This window comes from Amphiura filiformis, chromosome 15, assembly GCF_039555335.1.
Source record: "Amphiura filiformis chromosome 15, Afil_fr2py, whole genome shotgun sequence".
NCBI classification, from domain to species: Eukaryota; Metazoa; Echinodermata; class Ophiuroidea; order Amphilepidida; family Amphiuridae; genus Amphiura; species Amphiura filiformis.
In genome coordinates this window covers 49,512,430-49,533,876 of record NC_092642.1, presented here as the reverse complement: position 1 = coordinate 49,533,876, position 21,447 = coordinate 49,512,430, and the positions used below count along the sequence as shown (strand labels likewise).

At 38.3% G+C, this 21,447-nt stretch overlaps 2 protein-coding genes across 3 annotated transcripts in view; one reads left to right on the top strand and one right to left on the bottom strand.

Annotated features, from left to right (window-relative positions):
• Positions 1–5,080, bottom strand: part of LOC140171778 (dynactin subunit 3-like) — a 38,583-nt gene extending 33,503 nt beyond the window's left edge. Inside the window, exon 1 of the mRNA XM_072195107.1 lies at positions 4,957–5,080. Coding sequence (XP_072051208.1) covers positions 4,957–5,058 — 102 coding nt within the window. The 5' untranslated portion in view covers positions 5,059–5,080. The remainder of the gene's footprint in view (positions 1–4,956) is intronic.
• A 4,403-nt stretch (positions 5,081–9,483) lies between these two features.
• Positions 9,484–21,447, top strand: part of LOC140171774 (uncharacterized) — a 42,601-nt gene continuing 30,637 nt past the window's right edge. The window contains exons 1-3 of one of the 2 annotated variants that reach the window (XM_072195101.1): positions 9,484–9,663; positions 14,839–14,896; positions 17,137–17,244. In XM_072195101.1, the coding sequence (XP_072051202.1) occupies positions 9,589–9,663; positions 14,839–14,896; positions 17,137–17,244 (241 nt within the window). In that variant the 5' untranslated portion in view covers positions 9,484–9,588. The remainder of the gene's footprint in view (positions 9,664–14,838; positions 14,897–17,136; positions 17,245–21,447) is intronic. The other variant, XM_072195100.1, reaches the window with a different exon arrangement.

The following is a 21,447-nucleotide window of genomic DNA, read 5'->3' as shown; positions in this document are numbered from 1 at the left end:
TAAAAAAATTAACTTCATATTAAGACTCGCTCTTAGGGTGGTGTAAGGTGTTCCTCAAGGCAATGTCATTGGTCTTGTTCAGTCCATTTTACGGCAAGATTAGTGATCAATGATGATGCTTTGGATGTTCCAAACTCTACAGAAGTTTGGAAGTAATGTTGATGATTTGACCATTGGTGAGAACAGGGCCCACACTACAGGCTATCAAAATGATTGGTACCCGTCAATTTGGATGTTTATTGAAAAGCCTGCCTTTTCCAAATGCAACATTGGAAACTCTTGAAATGTCCAGAATGTATAGTTTATGACTTTTTCAATGGCAGTTAATCTACAAATTATTTGGATCTCTGATTTTTATCCGACATTTCAATTTTTTAATTCAATTTTCGGTCTGTTAAGAATAATTAATTCGAATCTGGTTTTATCATTATTAAATTTTTTCTAGTGTACAATATTAAATAAAATATGATATTGTCATAATATTGAAATTTGTAAAAATGATGAAAAGCTACAATGTGAACAATAAATAATATTAATAAAACAAAGCACGTGTTACAGATCTTTAATAGTAATTGTCTCATGGCTAATATAACTCAATACATGTACTAGTCTCCAAAATTGTTGATGTTAGAGGTTAATCACTAGATATGATTTTGTTGTAGGACTTACAAATCAATGCACGAGCCGCTTTAATATTTTGTAGAACAATGCGGGGGACAATCACAGTTATGCAGGCACCTCTATACTGAAATGAAAAATGGGTGACGGTGATGTGTGGCCGACATTTTTCAATTAATGTTCACCCAATGACCGACCCTTTTTTTTGTTTGCTGTTATCCAGTGACCCGCTCAAATAGTTTTGAACTAATGTTAGATAAGCTCTCACCAAATTATCCTTTTGAGTCAACCAGAGTTGTGCAATTTTCCCTCACTGAATTTTCCCCAAATTTTACTCAATTTATTTAGGCTCCTGTTTAACTCAAAACTTATTAGGTTTCGCTGAATGAATCCATTTTTGGGGGCTTTCCCTACACTCTGTTGTTTCAAGCAGAACATTATCCAAACTTATTCTCGGCAAAACTTATCCCAGTTTTCTTCTACCCGAGCTCTATACATCGATCGCTCCAATTTGAATTAGAAGCAACATAATGGTTAGGGCTATGCTATTATGAGCCCTGGGGAGGATAAAATGGAGGGGGGATTTGTTTGGCAAGAAAAAAAAGGGGGGGGGGCAAAATTTATTTGCAGGTTGAAATGAGGGGGGGGAACTTTTGGCACACATTTATGGGGCACGACACCTATCAAACAGTACGGAAACGTTCAAATTTGCAATAGGCCTATGTTTTGCTCGGGCCCCATATTTTGAGATTTAGATTAATCAGTTTTTCATCCACACCGGGAGAGCCTCGGAGGGGACATGAGTGGTAGGCTTTATTTATAGATTATTTTCTATAAATTGTTCAAATACAATGCAATGGCCCTATGAGCAGATCGCACCATTTTGGGCGGAATTTACCCAATTTTAGAAAAAGTCCCAAAATGTGTCAGTGACCAGAGGCGATGACCCGCACGGGTTAAAACAAATTACGGCCCCATGGCGCCCCATGAAACTCCCTATCTCGGGTTTGAAAATTGTTATGACACCCCTTCCGCGCACAAATGATTCCACAAAGTTCAGGTGTTTAATTCCCGTTTAATTATTAGGCCCCTATAGGCCTAGCTAGGCCTATTAGACCTAGATTCCACATAGTTCAGGTGTTTAATTATATTCCTAGGCTTATATAATTAAACACCTGAACTATAATAGGCCTACTGCTCTGTTTTGTTCCCTTAGGCCTAAGCCTAAGGGCTGTGCAATAATTATGAGCCCCCAAAATTTCCAAACGGCTCGCCAAAAATCGCTTGCCCCCCCCCCCTCTCGGCCTGCCAAAAATCGCTGGCCCCCCCCCCCTCTCGGCCCGCCAAAAATTCTTTGCCCCCCCCCTTGCGCATGCCAAATTTTGGGATCCCAATTTACAAACCTTAAATGGCCTATATACCTGTTGCGAGCGCAGGAAAATTTGCATATATTTAAGCGTTTCCGTACTGTTTTCCTAAGCCTTTTTAGAGCGTTTTATTAAAAAGGCGCCCCATGCCGAATGTGTGCCAAAAATCGCTTGCCCCCCCCCTCTCAGCTTGCCAAAATTGCTTGCCCCCCCCCTTTGGCTCGCCAAAATTTCTTGCCCCCCCAATTTTACCCTCCCCCAGGGCTCATAATTATTGCACAGCCCCTAAAGTCCATTTGGAAAGCACGCGAAAGTTTTGTAGGCCTATTGATTGTAAATCAACTCGTTTTTCAAACAAATTTAGGCCTAGGCCAATTATAGGCCCAGTCCCAATCCCAAATAGGCTATAGGCCTATCATCATGAATGTTATGACCTAGTAGCGCTTCTTCCCCCTATATTTTTATGACCCTCTATATAGGCCTAGGCCTATTCATGGCCCATCCCCCCTCCACCATCCGGTTAATACTTCTACAGGGAGTAGGCCTAGGCCTACCGATTTGGAGGTATACGGTAGGCATAGAATCCAAGATTCTGAGCATGTATAGTTGTTAATGATGTGTTTTTATTTACTTTGAAAAGTGTATGCATTTCTGTATTTTAATTTTGTATAGGGCCTACCGCGTAAATAGTTGTAGGCGTACTGTACAGGCCTATTCTATATAAATTGCATGTTGATAATTGTTGCATTTTAATGTTAGGCCTATCGCAGGGCCCCCGTTAGACCAGCCATTTGGTTGAATTGTGCTACCCTGGATTATGAATAAAATAAATAATAAATAAATAAGATAGAATTCAAGAACTCCCCTAAAAAGTAATGTAATATGATTTATAATAGGCCTAATTATGATCTAGGGCCCTACTACATGAATATCACAGCCGAAACTGATGAAGGATCCGCAATAACCTCCAACCCGATCTAGTCCCCTAATGTTTGTGATTTATTCCGTATTCATTACGTGATAAAGATTTTAGGGGAGTAGGTCGAGATTCAGGTTCCTGCGAACGTCGTCTGCTGCCTGGGTAATCGATATCGACACAATTTATAGTCTCAGTAACAGACTCAACGGATCGCTTACATAGCAACATTGACCGGACCTGTTAGTGAACTTTGACGCCATGAGGTTATTACAAAAGCTAAATTTTCAAGAAAACGGCCCATAGATACTGGAATATATATGGCTAAAATTTAGATTTTATTTTTTTCTTCCTATGGTATTAATTTAGAGTCATTTCAGAATGTAATGAAATGTGGCAGATCAAATGAATGTCTATGTTTCTCTTTGTTTTTATATTTCTAACGATGGTGCTAAAAAAATCCCTACACCACGTTAATTTGCGTATTTGGGCAATCATATTTCCCTGAATCCGCGATAGTAGTATTCAGTTAGTCAACAGGCCATAATCCTCCTTCCCCCCCTGTATATAGTGAATGAGAAAAAGCGCCCTCTGTTGTTATTAATCGTATTTAATGCGTATTTACAACGTTGTGAATAAATATTTGACACCATAGAATATAAAAACTAGTAATTTGATAAGTTAAAATAACTTTTAACGGAATAAATTTAAATAATATGATTATGCAGTTTATTCCGTTAAATATTTACAAAACACAAAAGTACCAATATTTCCAAACACCTAAATTAGCTAAAAATTTAGGAAATGTTACAAAACTATATTTTCTAGAATTTCAGAGAATACTTTAAATATTGACTGGTTATTTTTTACACAGTGACGGACGTCATATAGGCAATGGCATAATACTTCTAACATACACTAGGTCACTTGGCGTCAATGGTGAGCGCACTGAGTATTGTGTATAGGAAAAGCGGGCAGTACCGTAACTACAGTATGTATGGCCTACTACTAGTATATAAAGTAAATCCGAACTGGTTTGCTGAAGGTCGAATTCCATGAGCCACGCCAATAAGATGTACAAATCAGCTCGGCGATACACTGCAGATCGCAGAATTGTGTGCATGGTTTACCACCACTCTGCCTAGCTATATAGTTGTGTACAATACTGTATGAGTTTCTTGTGAGTGCATGTCCATCTTAATAATAAGTCGGTTCGTACTTTTCATAAATTACTTTTTGAATCATAACTATCGTGACCGAGGATATCTTGCAACTACGTGAAGCTCGTCTGGCAAATTCTTAATGACTAAATTCGCTTCACGTAATGAGTAAGTCGTACTTGATTGGTCAGTTTTACCTCCGAGTAATGAAAAACTCTAACATGATTGGTCAATTTGGCTCCACGGAACAAAAAGTCAGCTACGCGTAGCAGCTCCACATTGTGGCGGTTGCGGCCTACCATATTAGTATCCCATATGATATTTCTATTGTAAGAAAATTTTATTTGTTGTCACGTAAATCACAGGTTTCGTTTAAATGTACTAACTGGAAATTAAATGTATTAATTAGTGAGGACCGGTATTTTGCTGTGGATATGTTTAACTGCAATTTTGATGTAAAACATTTGAAATCCGCTGTAAAATTTTTGATAATATTCAACTCTTTGAGAAAATTATTTTATAAAGGAATGCTGGTAAAACCAGGTGCAATACAATGTACATTATTGACACACTATCACGCTCTTTATCTTCGTCAATAATAGAATAATCGATTTCAATCGAATTGAATGCATGAGTTTGTAGTTGACTACTGAGCGACCTAAGCGATCGATTGCTAGCCAATCAGATAGAACTCCTTTTCTTGCGTTCAGTGAAATACCACTCGCCTGTCGCTCACTACCACTCGCCCGTCGCTCACCAACGGAGTATTAAATTTATATTTATCGTGTAGGACGTCGATACTGTGAGCCGTAAATGTTAACCCTAAAAAAATGCTAAATAATAAAAGACCTGAAACCGCAGATCGCCCATTCACCTTCCGTGTTATCTTATTTACCTGTGGAGTCTGCTGCTGAACAGAGTCTTCGCCTAGAATGCGATCTTCGAGCAATTTTACTCGAGATTCCAACACTGACAACGATTCACTGGTGGTCGCCATTTTGAAATTCCACAACCTGCTATAATTAATCAAAATTTAAAAATACAAATATGTATCCACTTTACTTTTCCAATGTATGTATATATGTAATAATTAGCAATTATGATATCTAAAGTGTGTTTTTTGAGTATTTAAAAATGAGCTTTCTATCAAAATTACATATGTCAGCCAGCTATAAATAAATAAAATAAATAAAATCGTGAAACATCTCTAGAGGGCGACATTTCACTACCTGTGTGTAGACGCAGCCAGTCATTCACTAGAGATTCGTCCAAGTAATTTAAAATACAGGGTGTCCCAGAACATTCTATACTGTCTTTGAAAAAAAAATTAAAATATATCATAGTCAACAGTGTGTCTAGTTTCAAGTGCAATAGACCATCTGACTGGTCCAAGGCGAGAGTCACAGGAATCTTCAAAAAGGGTGACAAGACCAGCCCTGAAAATTACAGACCAGTGAGCCTCACATGCATATGTTGTAAAATTCAAGAACATATAATTCTCAGTCACCTTGCCAAACATCTTAGTAGCCAAAATATCATCATAGACAACCAGCATGGTTTTAGGGAGAAGCTGTCATACGAGACACAACTTATCCAGGCAGTAGATGACTGGGCATATACCCTCAACATACGTGGCCAGTCGGATGTCCTTTTCCTAGACTTCAGCAAGCCATTCGACAAAGTGCCCCATGGATATCTCCTTCACAAGCTGCTCTACTATGGTGTGACTGGGAAAACAAATGGCTGGATTAAGAGCTTCCTGACAGGCAGGTCACAGTGCGTTGTGGTAGATGGAGAAGAGTCGGACTGGTGCCCAGTGGTATCTGGAATCCCCCAGGGATCAGTACTGGGGCCAGTTTTGTTCCTTCTATTCATCAATGATATCGCCGATAATGTAACATCTAATATCAGGCTCTTCGCTGATGATAGCGTGATCTATCGAACAATCAAGACACCACAGGATCAGATTCTCCTTCATCAGGACTTGCTCACTGTGTTCTCCTGGGCCAAGACTTGGGGCATGAGTTTCAACGTCAAAAAGTGCGTCCATCTCACAATTACCAACAAGCGCCAACCTCTTGAACATGCCTATACCATTGATGAGGATGTTATCCCCAAGGAAAATTCCACCAAGTACTTGGGTGTCACCATTACATCAACCCTGTCTTGGACCAAGCACATAGAAACCATCAGAGCTAAAGCTTCTAGGACGCTGGGACTGATACGAAGAAATCTTGGGCCGTGTGACGTCTCTGTCAAGGAGCGAGCGTACCAGAGCCTTGTTAGACCACAGTGTGGAACCCTTACACCAAGAGTGACAAGACCAAGGTGGAGAGTGTGCAACGGCAAGCAGCTCGATTTGCAGTACGAGACTACAGAAGAACATCAAGTGTCTCTGCAATGCTGAACACACTCCAATGGGACACACTGGAGGACAGAAGACTCCTTGCCCAAGCGACCATGTTTCATAAGATCTTCAATGGCGCTGTCAACATCACCATACCCCAGCATTTCAAACCAAACCAGAGGCCAGCTAGAGGTCTGCATCATCTCCGGTTTCACCAGGTCATCACAAATCTCAACTCATACAAGTACTCCTTTTACCCCCGGGTGATACTAATCTGGAACGTCCTACCATTGGAAGCAGTTACAGCAACAACACACCAGGGCTTCAGTTCGGCAGCTTTACCAGCCATCCGAAGACTGCAGCCTCCTGCTTCCATTAACGGGTGGTAAATCCCACATCAAGTTTTTAGCAGCACCCTATGTTTTTCATCAGCCTTTGTTGTTCACCGTTTTTGTATATAAGTTGCACTTGGACCGCACTGCACCATTCAACATCCGGGACAGCAAGATTTGCTTTTAAGGATGATAATGAATCAAGAATCAAGAATCAAGAATCACACATGTCTCCCATTTCTGTGACCAAGGAGGTTGAGATATAAGGAGAGGAAATAGATTACGTAACGCATAGGCCTATTGTTCCTTTGTGCCAATTAGAGTTTGCGCCAAGCTATTCATCGAGAGGTACCTTTTGTTCGGGACAAACGGGGCTTTCGCCATTAAATCGGTTACTGACCTGACCGCGCATTAACGATATAATAGGCAGGCTACTGTCAATAAGTGATCAAATGGAAGCGCCTACACGGAAGAGAGGTACCTTTTGTTATAGTAACACCCAAGGGTGTGCTTAAGTTGTCGCATAAACACATAAGCACACTTTACCGTCGATATAGAACTATTTACCACCTATCTTGATTTAGGCGACTCATTTAAATAAATTCAATAGAGTTTCTGATCGATTGTCCGTAACAACGTGTCATTGCTGCCAGGTATATGGTCTATAATTAACTACGGTACTTCGCAGCTATATAATGTTGTTATAGGCCTGTTCAATAAAATCAAATGGATTTCTTAATATCACGAATATCCATTTTTAAAAGCCAGGGCCAATTGAGGTAGTGAAGGAGGGGTCGAGAGGAGAAGCGGATCATGGTGATCGAGATTTTAGGGGAGGGGAGGAAGACAAAAAAGAAAGGAAGAGGGGGAGAAGGAGAGGGAGAAGGAGGGTGATGGAGTCACAGGGCTCTGATTACATAGGCGTAGATCGGGGGGGTGGGCTGGGGGATAAATATTTTGCCAGGGGGATGGTCGATGTAATCACCCCCTCCAATATTGACGCCTGTGTATTGGTTTCTGTCAAAATTAACCTCATATTTTGCCATTTTTAGCGCTTCGCGCTAATTCATTCCACTTATTTATTCCATTTTTGTCCCATCACCAGGTTAGTTTCAATACTGAGGCCTATGCTAAAATTTCGCGCGCATTTGTACCATAAGTTTCACTGTACCGGGTACTAAAATATCCCCTCCATGCCAAAAAGACATCTACGCCACTGCTCAGGGATATTAAGTGTGTGCATAAGAATAAGTGCAGAGAAAGAAAAATAAATGAATTCGAATGAATAAAGAAAATAATAATTATTATTATAGAATCTAAGCATATAACAGCACAAGGCAGCCATTCAATGATGCCCAAACCTTGATGCGTTACGTAATTAGAGCACCCAGTCAGATATATTTCACACCTGCCAAACACAAATCACCCAATCTCGATAACTGGACGTCGAATTGAATGTACACTCTCACGAATATTGATTGGCAACATTTTCCAATATGTCAACGCTCAACTTCGGACACACTAGAACAATAGACCCTTCAGTGCGTTGGGTGTGACATTGATGGACGAAAACTGCATAATTATGCCCCTAAGGCATAACACATGGATGCTTTGTCACCATCGTCCGGCCCGCACACCGACATCGCCTGGCTAATAATTACTTTGTCAGCAGAGATACTAAAATAAATACCCGGGATCGATACACGTAAATTTGCTATGCACGAGTTTGATATGAGAAGGAAATCTTTGGATACCGGGGTAGAAAATGATGAATATCTCCCGTAAATGATTTCGTATAAAGAAACCAGATGTGGTTCCTTGCACTTGAATATATATTTTGAACAGATATGATAGTCGTTAGTAGCGTGCGTCTTGAGTCAGAAACTGACAATAATTCTGATTTAAATTGCGTCATTTCACAAATTTTCAGCTTTTTCAAACTAGAATTTCACACAATAATAGTGCCAAAATGGTCCACCAAAAGGCTCCAATTATGAGCCCCCCCTTAGATACTCCCTCCTGTGTCGCGCAAGCGCAATGAGATGACCATTTCAGTGGCTCCGGAACCGGGGGGCCTGGGGGCCCGGCCCCTCAATAATTTTGGTAAAGGGGCCCAAGTACCCTAGAGCCCCCCCCAATAATCTGAGGTAAAATTATATAATTTTAGGGTAAAATGCATAATTTTAGATCAGATTCATAATTTAAAGGTATTATTCATAATTTTATGGTATAATTCAAAATGTAAGGTACAATTAATGTAAAGATGTATACATTTCAAAGCGCGGGAAGGGGATACCGCACAACCCCTCGGCGTTTCGCGCCTCGGAGCAGGCCAATTTGCCCCCCCCCCACATTTAAAATCTTCCGGAGCCTCTGCATTTACTTTTCTAAACTTTTCTCAAATTATATGGGCCCCTCTCACTGCTCTAGTGCAGGCACGTATTCCTCCAAGTTAAAATATTAATGTCAATTTTATTATATATAAACCTTTTACAGATAAATCTTCGGATTTTCCTCCCCCAAAAAATCACTCCCCGTTCGCTCGCTATGGTAACCAAGTTCACAAGCGCAAAATATACTGATTTTTTAATATTACCATCGAGTTATATTACATTTAGTACTTTGATCCAAGAATTGGTCGTGAAAGTTTTGTCGCAAATAATTATGACCTATATACTTGAAAAATTGAAGGAGACTTATTTTTTACGTCATGCTGCGGAAATTGTAACGCAACTTAACCACGTTCAGTCTGCTTGTCTATCTACACAGGGAATGCACATATCTAACACTATAGCTGTCTTTCGATGCCAGGATTCATATTTTAACTCAAGTTAGGATTTCAAATATCATGAATACAATCAAATATATCATACTTATTGTTTTAATATTCTTACATTGTGGAGACGGAAGAAGAAAAAAGAAGGTAAGCATGTAAATACTCTTGTGTATCGCCTGTCAACCCTTGTCATTATTTATAGACATTTATATTACGTTGTTAACACCTGCTTGATGTACACAAAAATATGTGCAGTATTATAATAGGCCTAATGTTATGACATGGACAGTAAGTTTCCTTATAAAGGTATAGCATGACGATTAGTAAGAACACGGTGTTTAGAATATAGGCCCTAAAATTAAACAACGGGAGAGTTTTGAAACGCAATGTGTTCTCAAAAAACGGAGGCTGTCAAAATTTAAATGTTTTGTATAAAAATGTTTTGTGATAGGCCTACATTTAATTAATTTTTTAATCATGACAGTTAATTAAGCATTTCAAATAAAGTAAGATTATTATCTTAGTAATTATTATTGCTCCAAATTTAGGCAATTTTTTGTTAAAAGATCACTCCTCAAATATAACAATGTCATTGGTGACAACGAACAACTTGACAAGCGATATATTGAGTTTTGTTATTTCAACTGAGCTGAAGAAAGTTATGACAAAAGAGATGTCTCAGAAGCCAGAATTTCTCCAAGATAATGTCCAAGATAATGTCTCCAAGAATGAAAATATGTCTACTAAGTATACCGATATGTTGTTACTGTGCGATTCTTGGTATGTTGATAGGCTTACTAATAATATTATGAGACCATACATCACACTTGTCAAATTTCCTGTCAACGATGCGTTGTTAAACATGGTTAATTTGACCCATGGGTGACAGCAAGTTCAATTTCACTAATAATATCCAGGGGAGTTACACATTTGCTACATAAAAAGAACAGAAATGCTTTGATTTTATAGTTTGTCAAGTCGTGCCAAGGTTAAAGTGGAAAGAGAAAAACTAAAGATATCTCTCATTGTATGTCGAACATTTTAGGCCTATCTGTATAGGCTGATAAAGCATGCCTGGTTGTACGTAGAAACTATATCATATTAGATTTGATGAGCTTTGATGTATATGCATGCCTTTGTCATAATGTCAGTAACTTTTTTGAGGAAATTAGAAATGGTTGCATTCATGCATTTGTCATTAATCTAGATAATGAAAGATTTGTGTGTGACGTTAAATTTACATTAAATAAGAAATGATATAGCTTGACATCTAAATGTCATTCATTATATTTTCTATAGTCCATATGCCCAAGTTCCAGTCAGTAGACTTTCGATTGTTTTTGATTTTATATCTAAACATAATGATGCATAAAAAGTTGCTTAATCAGCCATCATAACAATACTGCCTAAGTCATTTTTCCATGTTACTTCGCGATTTTGACTTGAGTATTAAAACCTATAAATTGTTAACCTAGCTTGGATGCGTTACTGAATACCATCAAAAGAGATGTATTCCACAAGTTAATGAAGAAAGCTGCTGCAATTTTGATGAATTATGGGTTTGTTACTCAGAAAGTCAAAATTGCAAATGAGAAACATATAAGAATGACTAAGGTAGTTTTGTTATTTGGGTGACGTTATGTGCTACCGTACTGCTGCTGAATGTTATTTGTTGTTGTTAGTGTTGTTTTTGTTGTTTTTGTTAAGGTTTTTAATTATTTTAACAAGTTGATACAGTTATAGGCCTAATAATTTATGATATGAAGCATATGTTGTTATCTTCATATAAATTATCCAGCACATAATGCAGATCTAACTGTTCACAACTTAAATCAAAATAAAATTAAGCTTACAAATAAATCCTTGACTATTGTTATGTCAGTCAACTTAATAATATATCGAAAGTCTGCTGAAGGAAATAATTCATGCCCGGGAATGTGCATTAAGGAAGTCTGTGGACAAGATAAAAATCATGTGGAAAGTTATTGAACTATCATTGTGTTTTTGGTGTGTTTTTTGTTTTCTTTTTTTCTTTTTTTTTTTTTTTTTTTTTTTCAAAGTAGAATAATGTAGAAACTACTCATGTTATTGTTCTTCATATTATGAGGCGTGAGCCGTGAGTACCCAGCAAAGATAAAAATGTTTTTAAAACGTTATAAACGCGTTTTGATTTTGGTCAAAACGTTCTAATAACATTTAAATGCCGGTTATATAAAAGTCATGAAAACATTTGCAAAACGTTTAATTTAAAACACAAAAATAAAAATTTTAAATGTTATCAAAATGTTTGCGCAAAATATTTGTTGGCAATAATTTGTGAAAAATATTATGGTAGAATGTTTTACATTACAAAACGTTTTATACACTGCAAAAACAAGTGTTTATATTTAAACACCAGATTGTGTTTATCAGAGCAACACTTAATAAACACATAATTCATGTTAATGGTCTAACACTAATGTTAATGGTTCTAACACTAATGTTCATAAATTAACACTTGGTGTTATATTACAAACATTAGTGTTTGTAATATAACACCAAGTGTTAATTTATGAACATTAGTGTTAGACCATTAACATGAATTATGTGTTTATTAAGTGTTGCTCTGATAAACACAATATGGTGTTTAAATATAAACACTTGGTTTTGTAGTGTACCCTTTCCGTTTTCTGTAAAACATTTTGTGTTTGCTAGGTAATTATTAAAGTGCATGTAATTTAAGGTGGCACTCATTTTGGGTTTAAAAAATCATCATCTTCATCATGTGGAGAGAGATTATTATTATTATGTAAGGCGTTGCCAACATGTATACAAAGCCACCTTAAGGAATAAAGATTTTACAGCTTGAATTTAATAAAGGAAACACACCGGGAAATTAGGGTTAACAAGTTGGCTAGCAACTGTTCGTACATGGCTCAAAGACAAGAACAAGTTCAAATTGGGATTTGTATTGGCTGCATGATGCGTGTCTGTATTAAGGGTGTCAATTTGCCTGATAATAAGCGAATTTTATACTGTAATTTTCAATTGACACCCACATAAGCTCCAATTTGACCAAGGTGAATAACATCACTGACCACTTATGAAAAGTTCAGTTTTTGGTCTGATATTTATTTTAAGGGTTTTATTTTTCATGGGAAAATGTATAAAGAACCTTACAAAACAAATCAAATACAAAATAAACGAGTAAGCAAGAAACCAACAAACAAAAAGACAGACATACATAAACAATAGGGTATATAATTTGCTGATAGCGATTGATATTAAAAAATGATGCATGCTGGGAATCAAAAGGGCTAAAAAAAGATCGAATTGAACTCTTTTTATTCCCAGCATGCAATTGCTATCAGCAATATACCCTATGCTTACAAATTATATTACAATTCAGCTGTTGGCTATATGATCATGGATTCTTCATTAGTAAACCTTGAATAATATAATTATAATTCGCCTTAGCAGTCAATGATGTTACAGGAATAATTACCATGGCAATAGATGAATAAATTTTTTTGAATGTATTGCCCTGCACGACAAGTACGCTGCACTCGTTGCAAGTGTGCAATCTTACTATAAATAGGGAAATGTTGTATCTATGTATGTATCTATCTATGTATGTATCGCTATAAAGGCTCCGTCAGTTTCGATCCAAATGTCGCCAAATTCATACGGGAGATCGAGGAATATACGGGAACGTGTTTAAACTTTATTTGGTTGAAAACGGTCAAGAATTGGCTGCAAAAACAGTGAAAATATGGGTAAAACGGGTTTTGGTTATGAAAATCGGTTGTCAGCCTACGCGTCAATGCAGCTGGCCGGCAGCGCGTCGGCGCCTCTTGCGTAATGCGCACTACGCCAATGGGCGCGTAAACGGCGCAGAGCCACGCGACTGCGAGCCAGAGACCAGTGGACATGATAATACGGAAAGAAGGAAAAAAAAAAAAAAAAAAGGTACATGGACGGGTCACGGGATTATGATAACGGGTGAACACGTCCGCAGACACGCTATGAGAGGACGTAATAAATACGGGAAAAAGATGTTTGTTGTATAAACAACATGAAGCGGTACTATAAAGAAAAATTAAATTAAAATGAGGACAAAAAAGTACGAGTAATAGGCCAACGGGTTAAAGTAACTAAATGAAACGGGAACGAAACAAAGAAGGAAAGAAACTAATCAGGAAATGTAAGAAAAAAGAAGGTAAAATAATGAGAAACGACGCAGAGTCGCGCAATGAATGATAATACGGGTGAACGACCGACCGTAGGCGTAATAAATACGGGGAAAAGATGTGTGTTAAAAAGTACAAACAACATGAAGAGGTAGGCCTACTGTAATTAAAAAAGAAAACAAAATGAGGACAAACAGGTAAGCCTACGAGTATGTGGGTTAGCCTATAGTTAGTCACAGTAAGAAAATGAAATAGGCTAAAGAAGGAAAGAATAATAAAATCTAATAAAATTAGATGATTTAAATAAAAAAAGCTATTAAACTGAGGACAGAACTAAATAAATAACATGAAAACGGGAAATCACAAGCTAAGCAGCAAAATAAAAAATGAAGTCAACAGGGAAATCTAAGAAAGGACAGATTTAGAAAATAATGGGAACGGGATTGAGTAAATAAAAAACATGGTAACGGAAATTTGCAAGCTTAGCAGCAAAATTTTTTTTTAAAATGGAACAAAATTGGCCCATGTAGAAGAAACTAAAAAGAAAGAAAGAAGCTAAAATGGAAACTTAGGCTTAACGAGGGTCAGACTCAGATAAATGAAATTTACCTTTTCAATGATTCTACCTGTTCAGTAATTCCTCCCGGGCCGTTTTAGTGAACGCTCCCATTTACTCACCTAGCGGGGACCCGCGCGTAGCGCGGGTGTCCCGCTAGTCATAGATTAAATACAATACCGCTCTTTTCAAAGACACTGAATCGTACAGGCGTGAGTGCTGTCAGCATAGGCCTATTATAATGTGAACTTTCTGGCGATTCAAAAATTGTGGCTATGGTAATTAATCATGTTACATCACTACTTCTACGGTGAATAGGTAATAGTATTGATAAAGGGGTCGATCACCCACCTTTGCACAGTATCAGAAGGACATTCCTCGTATTCAGACTGCAATTTGGTCCCGGGAATTTGGTGTGGCTGATGTGCTCTCAAAAACTGTGCAAAATTCGCTATCCGAGCCCCTAAATGTTTCTTGGAAAAAACAGACCCATATTTCACGAAACACAATTGATTTAGTTATTCATTGATGGTTGGTTGATCGATTTATTTATTTATTTATTTATTGATTGATTGATATATTGTTGTTTCACTTTAGAATAAACAAAATAGACAAGAGGACACACCAGCTGCTCAGCCAGACGCAGTCATAGCAGGTAATTTTAAGCTTGTTTAATATTTGACCTGTTTACAAAATGCATGTTTATGTTATAAGCCTATGTTTAACCCCATTTTGTGACCACTTTTTTTTACTACATAAACGAACGAGGAATTTTAGTTTCTCTACTGGAGTAACGCGTTGGTAGTGACAACACACGATGCTATATCATAACTTTTATCAGCCAATCGGGAACCACACGACGGTCATGCGCATTTTAATAGGCCTAAACTGATATGGGGATGGGAAACTTCTTCTCGTAGAAGAGGATAGGGATGCTGCTGTAGAAGAATTGTGCAAGTTGACACGGCGGACTTGACACCTAAAGCCGGGACCTAAAGGCCTACTACTATATAGTAGGCTACATATGTAGGCCTACTTATAATTAATAGTAGTTGATTCGGATTCCCCGGGTTGATACATAACTCATAAGCTTACAGAAGAGATGTTATGATCAGTCGTGTGTTGGTCCACACTACATGTACGGGCCGACTTTTACAATGATAGACCTAGCAATAGTAAGTAGGGGAGACTGGGGCAAGTCAGCCCTCGGGGCAAGTCCGCGTACCCCGTGTTTCTGATCTCGTGACTGCTGGAAAAGTACAATGATGATGTAATTAGCTGGCACACCCAAGAAAACAAGACAGTCCGACCCATCTCGCCACAGAAATTATCGTACCCAGCTCGCGCCCCCTCTAATTTTTGTAGAGCGGCGTCTGGCTATGTGTATTTTTGCAGAGCGGCGCCTGACTTTGTGTGGGCAGCGGCGGTGGCTCGGCGCCCCCTCTATTGAAGATTCCTGGATCCGCCCCTGGGTGGCAACAATGTGATAAATAATGGCCGCGAAGCGATCATCGCGTCGTCTTCGCGACACAGGGGTGGGGAGGGTGTATCCCCCCTCCCCACCTTTCCCCTCCTGTTGGATTCTGGCCGCCCACTGTGCTGGCCGCCCAGATATTTTCAGGCTGTTTTGTATTTTTTAGCCCATTTTGACAATTTTCGTCCAAGTTCCCCCTCTTCCTTGTAAGTTGCTCTGCCCCTGTTCCCACCCTATGTCACTGGTTCTTAAGCAGGGGTGAAGGGGCCAGACCAAACCACACACCCTTTTGCTATGTCACTGGTTCTTAAGCAGGGGTGAAGGGGCCAGACCAAACCACACACCCTTTTGCTATGTCACTGGTTCTTAAGCAGGGGTGAAGGGGCCAGACCAAACCACACACCCTTTTGCTATGTCACTGGTTCTTAGGTAAGGTTGGAGGGCCTAGACCAAAACACACACCCTTTTGCTATGTCACTGGTTCTTAGACGGGATTGGAGGGGCCCAAACTAAACCACACATTCTTTTGCTATGTCACTGGTTCTTAGGCAGGGCTAGAGGGGCCAGACCAAACTACACACCCTTTTGCTATGTCACTGGTTCTTAGGCAGGGGTGGAATAGACGGGATTGGAGGGGCCCAAACTAAACCACACATTATTTTGCTATGTCACTGGTTCTTAGGCAGGGCTGGAGGGGCCAGACCAAACTACACACCCTTTTGCTATGTCACTGGTTCTTAGGCAGGGGTGGAAGGGCCAGACCAAACCACACACCCTTTTGCTCTGTCACTGGTTCTTAGGCAGGGTGGACGGGTCAGACCAAACCACACACACCCTTTTGCTATGTCACTGGTTCTTAGGCAGGGGTGGAGGGGTCAGACAAAACCACACACCCTTTTGCTATGTCACTGGTTCGTAGGCAGGGGTGGAGGGGTCAGACTAAACCACACACAGACCCTTTTGCTCTGTCACTGGTTCTTAGGCTGGGTGAAGGGTCAGGCCAAACCACACACCCTTTTGCTATGTCACTGGTTCTTAGGCAGGGGTGGAGGGGTCAGATACCACACACCCTTCAGCTATGTCACTGGTTCTTAGGCAGGGGTGGAGGGGTCAGACAAAACCACACACCCTTTTGCTATGTCACTGGTTCTTAGACAGGAGTGGAGGGGCGCCGGCCCAGACCAACCCATGCACACCATTTTGCTATGTCACTGGTTCTTAGCCAGAGGTGGAAGGGCCAGACCAAACCACATACATTTTTGCAATGTCACTGGTTCGTAGGCAGGGATGGAGGGGCGGCAGGGGCCAGACCAAACCACACACACCCTTTTGCTATATGCACCACTGGTTTTAATGGTTCTTCATTTCAGAATGTTTGTTTTGTTGATGTTTTGATGTAATTTGTTTTGTTCCATTTCTAGCTGCTTGTACTACAACCTGCTTAGGTGACTCTCAGTTAGACCAACGCACCTGTGAATGCACTTGCGCGACTGGGTATCAGTATAACAGAGGGAGGCAGAGATGTGAAGGTAAGAGTACTTTAATATTAAATGATTCTGCCTGAATTCTATAAGCTGAGTTTCCCTTTCTTTTAAGAGGGGAAATTAGGGATTTGCAACATCAGAACACCCCTAGTAGAATTCATCAAAATTCAGAATTTGGAACAAGTTCAAAATGTCACATAATCAAGGAAAATTAGAACGATGTCACAAGTTGTATTTGAGGATGGATCTGATTCATCATTCAAGTGCTTGTATTTTTATTGCTTCAATAGCCAGTGATTTCAACTACTTGTCTTCTTTTTTCACACTGTGATGACATCAAATAAGGAGCATTTTGTGTTCCACAGCCTCATCCCCCACTTTTCTCAAAAAAGTTCAGATTTTTATACCACTGGAAAACTCTGGCTACAAAAGAATCTTGCAGATTAATTCATTCAGCATAAATGTCATCAAATTATAATTATGTTGTGGTGTACCAGAATGAAATTACAACACAGTGGCATATGGAGCAGTAATACATTATCATGCTTAACTTGCGAACACAAAATCAGAATCAACTGAAATTTTGGGAATAAGCTTCTTTTTTTTTTATAGATATCTACTTAAGGGCTGGGGTATGAGCGTTTGGACAGTATTTATTTTGGGACATTAGAGCACATCAGACATATCAATTGCATTCTGAATACGAAGAATGTCATTCTGATATCAAATAATTTTGGTTTTTGAAATTGCAATTTAATACACATTTTATGGCAAATCATTAAAATTGATATTTTTGATATTTAACAGTACTCGAAGTAAACTTTATAAATCTGATGATTTATACTTTAACGTATGTAGGTGGGATGAAATGCCGACGATCAATTGAAAATTTTGACCTTTCGTATTGAAGATATGGATTTTTTTCCCAAAACACCAAAAAAATTAGGTCTTTTGGGAAAAAAATCTATATCTTCAATATGAAAGGTCAACATTTTCAATTGACCGTCGGCTTTTCCTCCTGCTACATACACTTTAAGAATATATCATTAGATTTATATAATTTACCGAGGACTGTTATATATCAAAAATTTGAAAAATATCAAATTTTTATAATTTGTCATAAAATTTGTATTATATTGTGATTTTCAAAAAATGAAAATTATTTGATATCAGAAAGACATGCTTCAGTATTCAGAATGCAATTCGATAGGTCTGAGGTGCTCTCATGTCCCACACAAAAAAATACTGTCGAAACGCTCATTTTAGATCCCTTAAAAATGTCATAAAAAGAGTTGTGCTAGGATCACAAAATACTCCTTTGAAAGTTCTTTATCATGATTTAAAAATCTGCAAATTTACTTTTCAGAAAAATTGCCATATTTTGGGCAAAAATTAGTACTTATAAAAAATCTCCCATTTTTTTTCAAAAATTGTACATTTGTAAGAAACTTTTTTTAGGAAAGCTTGTAAGATTCCCACATGTCTAGTTGTTACCAAAACTGTCAAAATAATGCAACTCAAAATTTGGAAACAAATTATTTTAATGGTAGGCGTCAATCTAAGATAGAAAACAGAACATGATAAATTGGACCACGCCTCTTTAACAAGTAACTAAGTTTAAAGTGGTGAAATAACTTTTAAAGAATGTTAAGATAGTCAACAAACTGTATGGCAGTTTACAGTTATGGTAATGCCTAAAAGAAATTCAAATTAAGACAAGTTTTTACTGCACTTCTGGTTGAGTCCATTTTGTACACCCTTTAGGTCTAATATAGTAGTTTTGTGTCATACAGCAGCATTGTTCTAATGAGTTGAATGCAATCATTAAAGGAGTATTTCGTGATCCTAACATCCTCTTTTTATACCATTTTTCAATAGAGAGCCACAAAAAAAGCTTATTCCCAAAATTTCAGTTGCTTCCAATTTTGCGTTTGTGAGTTATGCATGTGTATTACACTGCTACTCTCCATAGGCCAATGTGTTGAATAACGTTCTGGTACACCAGTGGTATAAAAATCTTTTGAGAAAAGTGGGGGATGAGGCTGTGAATCACGAAATGCCCTTTTAATTTCACTGCAATCAAAATAATGTCTCTCATAAAACATTATTCTTTTTTATTCAGCACAATAACTTGTTTTAACAAGTTGTCATTCAATTCAAATTCAAATTCAAATTCAAAATCAAATTCAATTCAAATTGTCATTCAATTAAAGTTCATTGAGTTCATTTTTGAACACCCTAAAAGTTATTCTTTTTATGCCACATTATGTTCATATGAGTGGAGTGTAATATCATTTAATATCCTCAATAAAATTTCTTTTCATATAATATTCTCTTTTATGGTTTGAGGTTTCTCATTAAAAATCCTTTGTCATTATATACTTCACTGTAAAGTTCAGTATTCAACACAATAACAGTGGTTAGAACCAGAGAAGATATCCTACACTTCCCATAATGCATTTCTTCCATTTCAATGTTCTGTACTGATTTGCTATCTTATGCAACATCATTGGTCGAGAGTGACAAAAAGTACCTCAATGAACTCAGAGCACACCCATATCTTGCACAAAATATGATTATTTCTTGATTATCGACCCATTGGCCAGTCTATTCTCAACATGAAAACGAAAGGAACATGCAGGGCGTACTGATAAAGTAATAGGAGTGTCACTCATTTTGCTGTAATGGTCACCTATCCCTACCTGTCGGAAAACTCCTTCAGTCCGCCCACGTGCGTCACGGCATACAAATTCACAAGCTTTTGCAACATTTACAGCAGCTTACAGCCACAAAAGACTGTTACAAGAATTCTTTTATTTCCCAGAACTATTAATGTTGCGAAGGATTCTGGGAAGGGTGATATATCTTCTTTTGGGTTAGAACTATGTAAATAATCATTGCCAAGTGATTTGGTGGGAAGTATTATGTTCTGATTAGTCAAAAAGGAAAAAGTCATTGAGGATCAAGTCAGATTTCAGGAAACACTTCACCACATGTGTATTTGAAATCGGATGTGAACGTAGCCAACCATTAAAAGCCTGGAGGCGGTGATGCTGAGTATCTCATGCGAACTTGAACATCAAAACATCTCACATTTATTTATTTGTTGATTGGGTTTAACATCAATGACGTCAGTCAAAATTTTGAAGACCCTGTTTATGATGAAATCATTTGTGTTCTAAGAATCTTTTAAAGTATTTTCCTATATTCCAAGCCTGAGGCTCTACAAAGTGTTGTTGCTCAGGTACATGGTATTGGCAATTCCATTTAAAGTCCACACTCCCAGTGGCCTAAATTTCTTTTTGACATGGGGGGGGATGGGGTTGGAAAAACATTCTTGAAGTATAGGTGATACCAGCACCTTTTTTCAACAGAATAAGTTTATGGTACAAAAGCGCACAAAAATTTTTGCCCTATAAAAATTTTTGCCTTATTAAACTGATTAACTGATTAAATATGGTGCAAAAGTTGAATAAATTTGTGCGAAGCGTGCAAAATTGTGCACTTTTGGGGCTTGAACCGGGGGCTTGAATGCCCAAATATGAGGTTAATTTGGTCAGAAACCTACATACAGGCAGCAATATCATCGGGGGGCATGGGGGTGATTGTATGGACCATCCCCTGGGGGACCATCCCCCTGGCATCCCCCAGGATCTATGCCTATGCACACTCAACTTATGGAAGAGTTTGGAAATATTGTTCACAGGGGGAGTATGAAATTCAAATAGAATGAATCTTATAAATCAGTGCAAAGTATTTTCTGGCTCTGCATCTTGCAATGTAGGCTAATTGCTCAGGTGCATATTATTGGCTATTCTATTTAAAGTCCGCACTCCCATTGTGGAAGAGCTTGGAAATATCTTCCACAGGGGAGTATGAATTTCAAATGGAATTAGCACATTAGGCACTCCATTTGAATTTCACACTCCCTCTGTGAATGATTCGACCAGAATCTTCCACAGTTTCAAATAGAGTTGGTTAATGTGCTAATTCCATTTGAAATTCATACTCCCCTGTGGAAAATTAAAAGTGTGAACTTTAAATGGATTAGCAGATTTTCACCTAAAGTTCAGAACAATCCTAGAACTAGTTCCAGTTCTGCGCACACGTCCGCTGGGAAGCAGCCAATGAGGCGTTTTGTAGAGAGGGCTTGTCATGGTCCCCTTCAGTGCTATATCAATCCAAACAATTCTTTTCTGTTTTGAACATTATGAAAAGGATATCTCACAAATTTCCCAAGATGAGTTA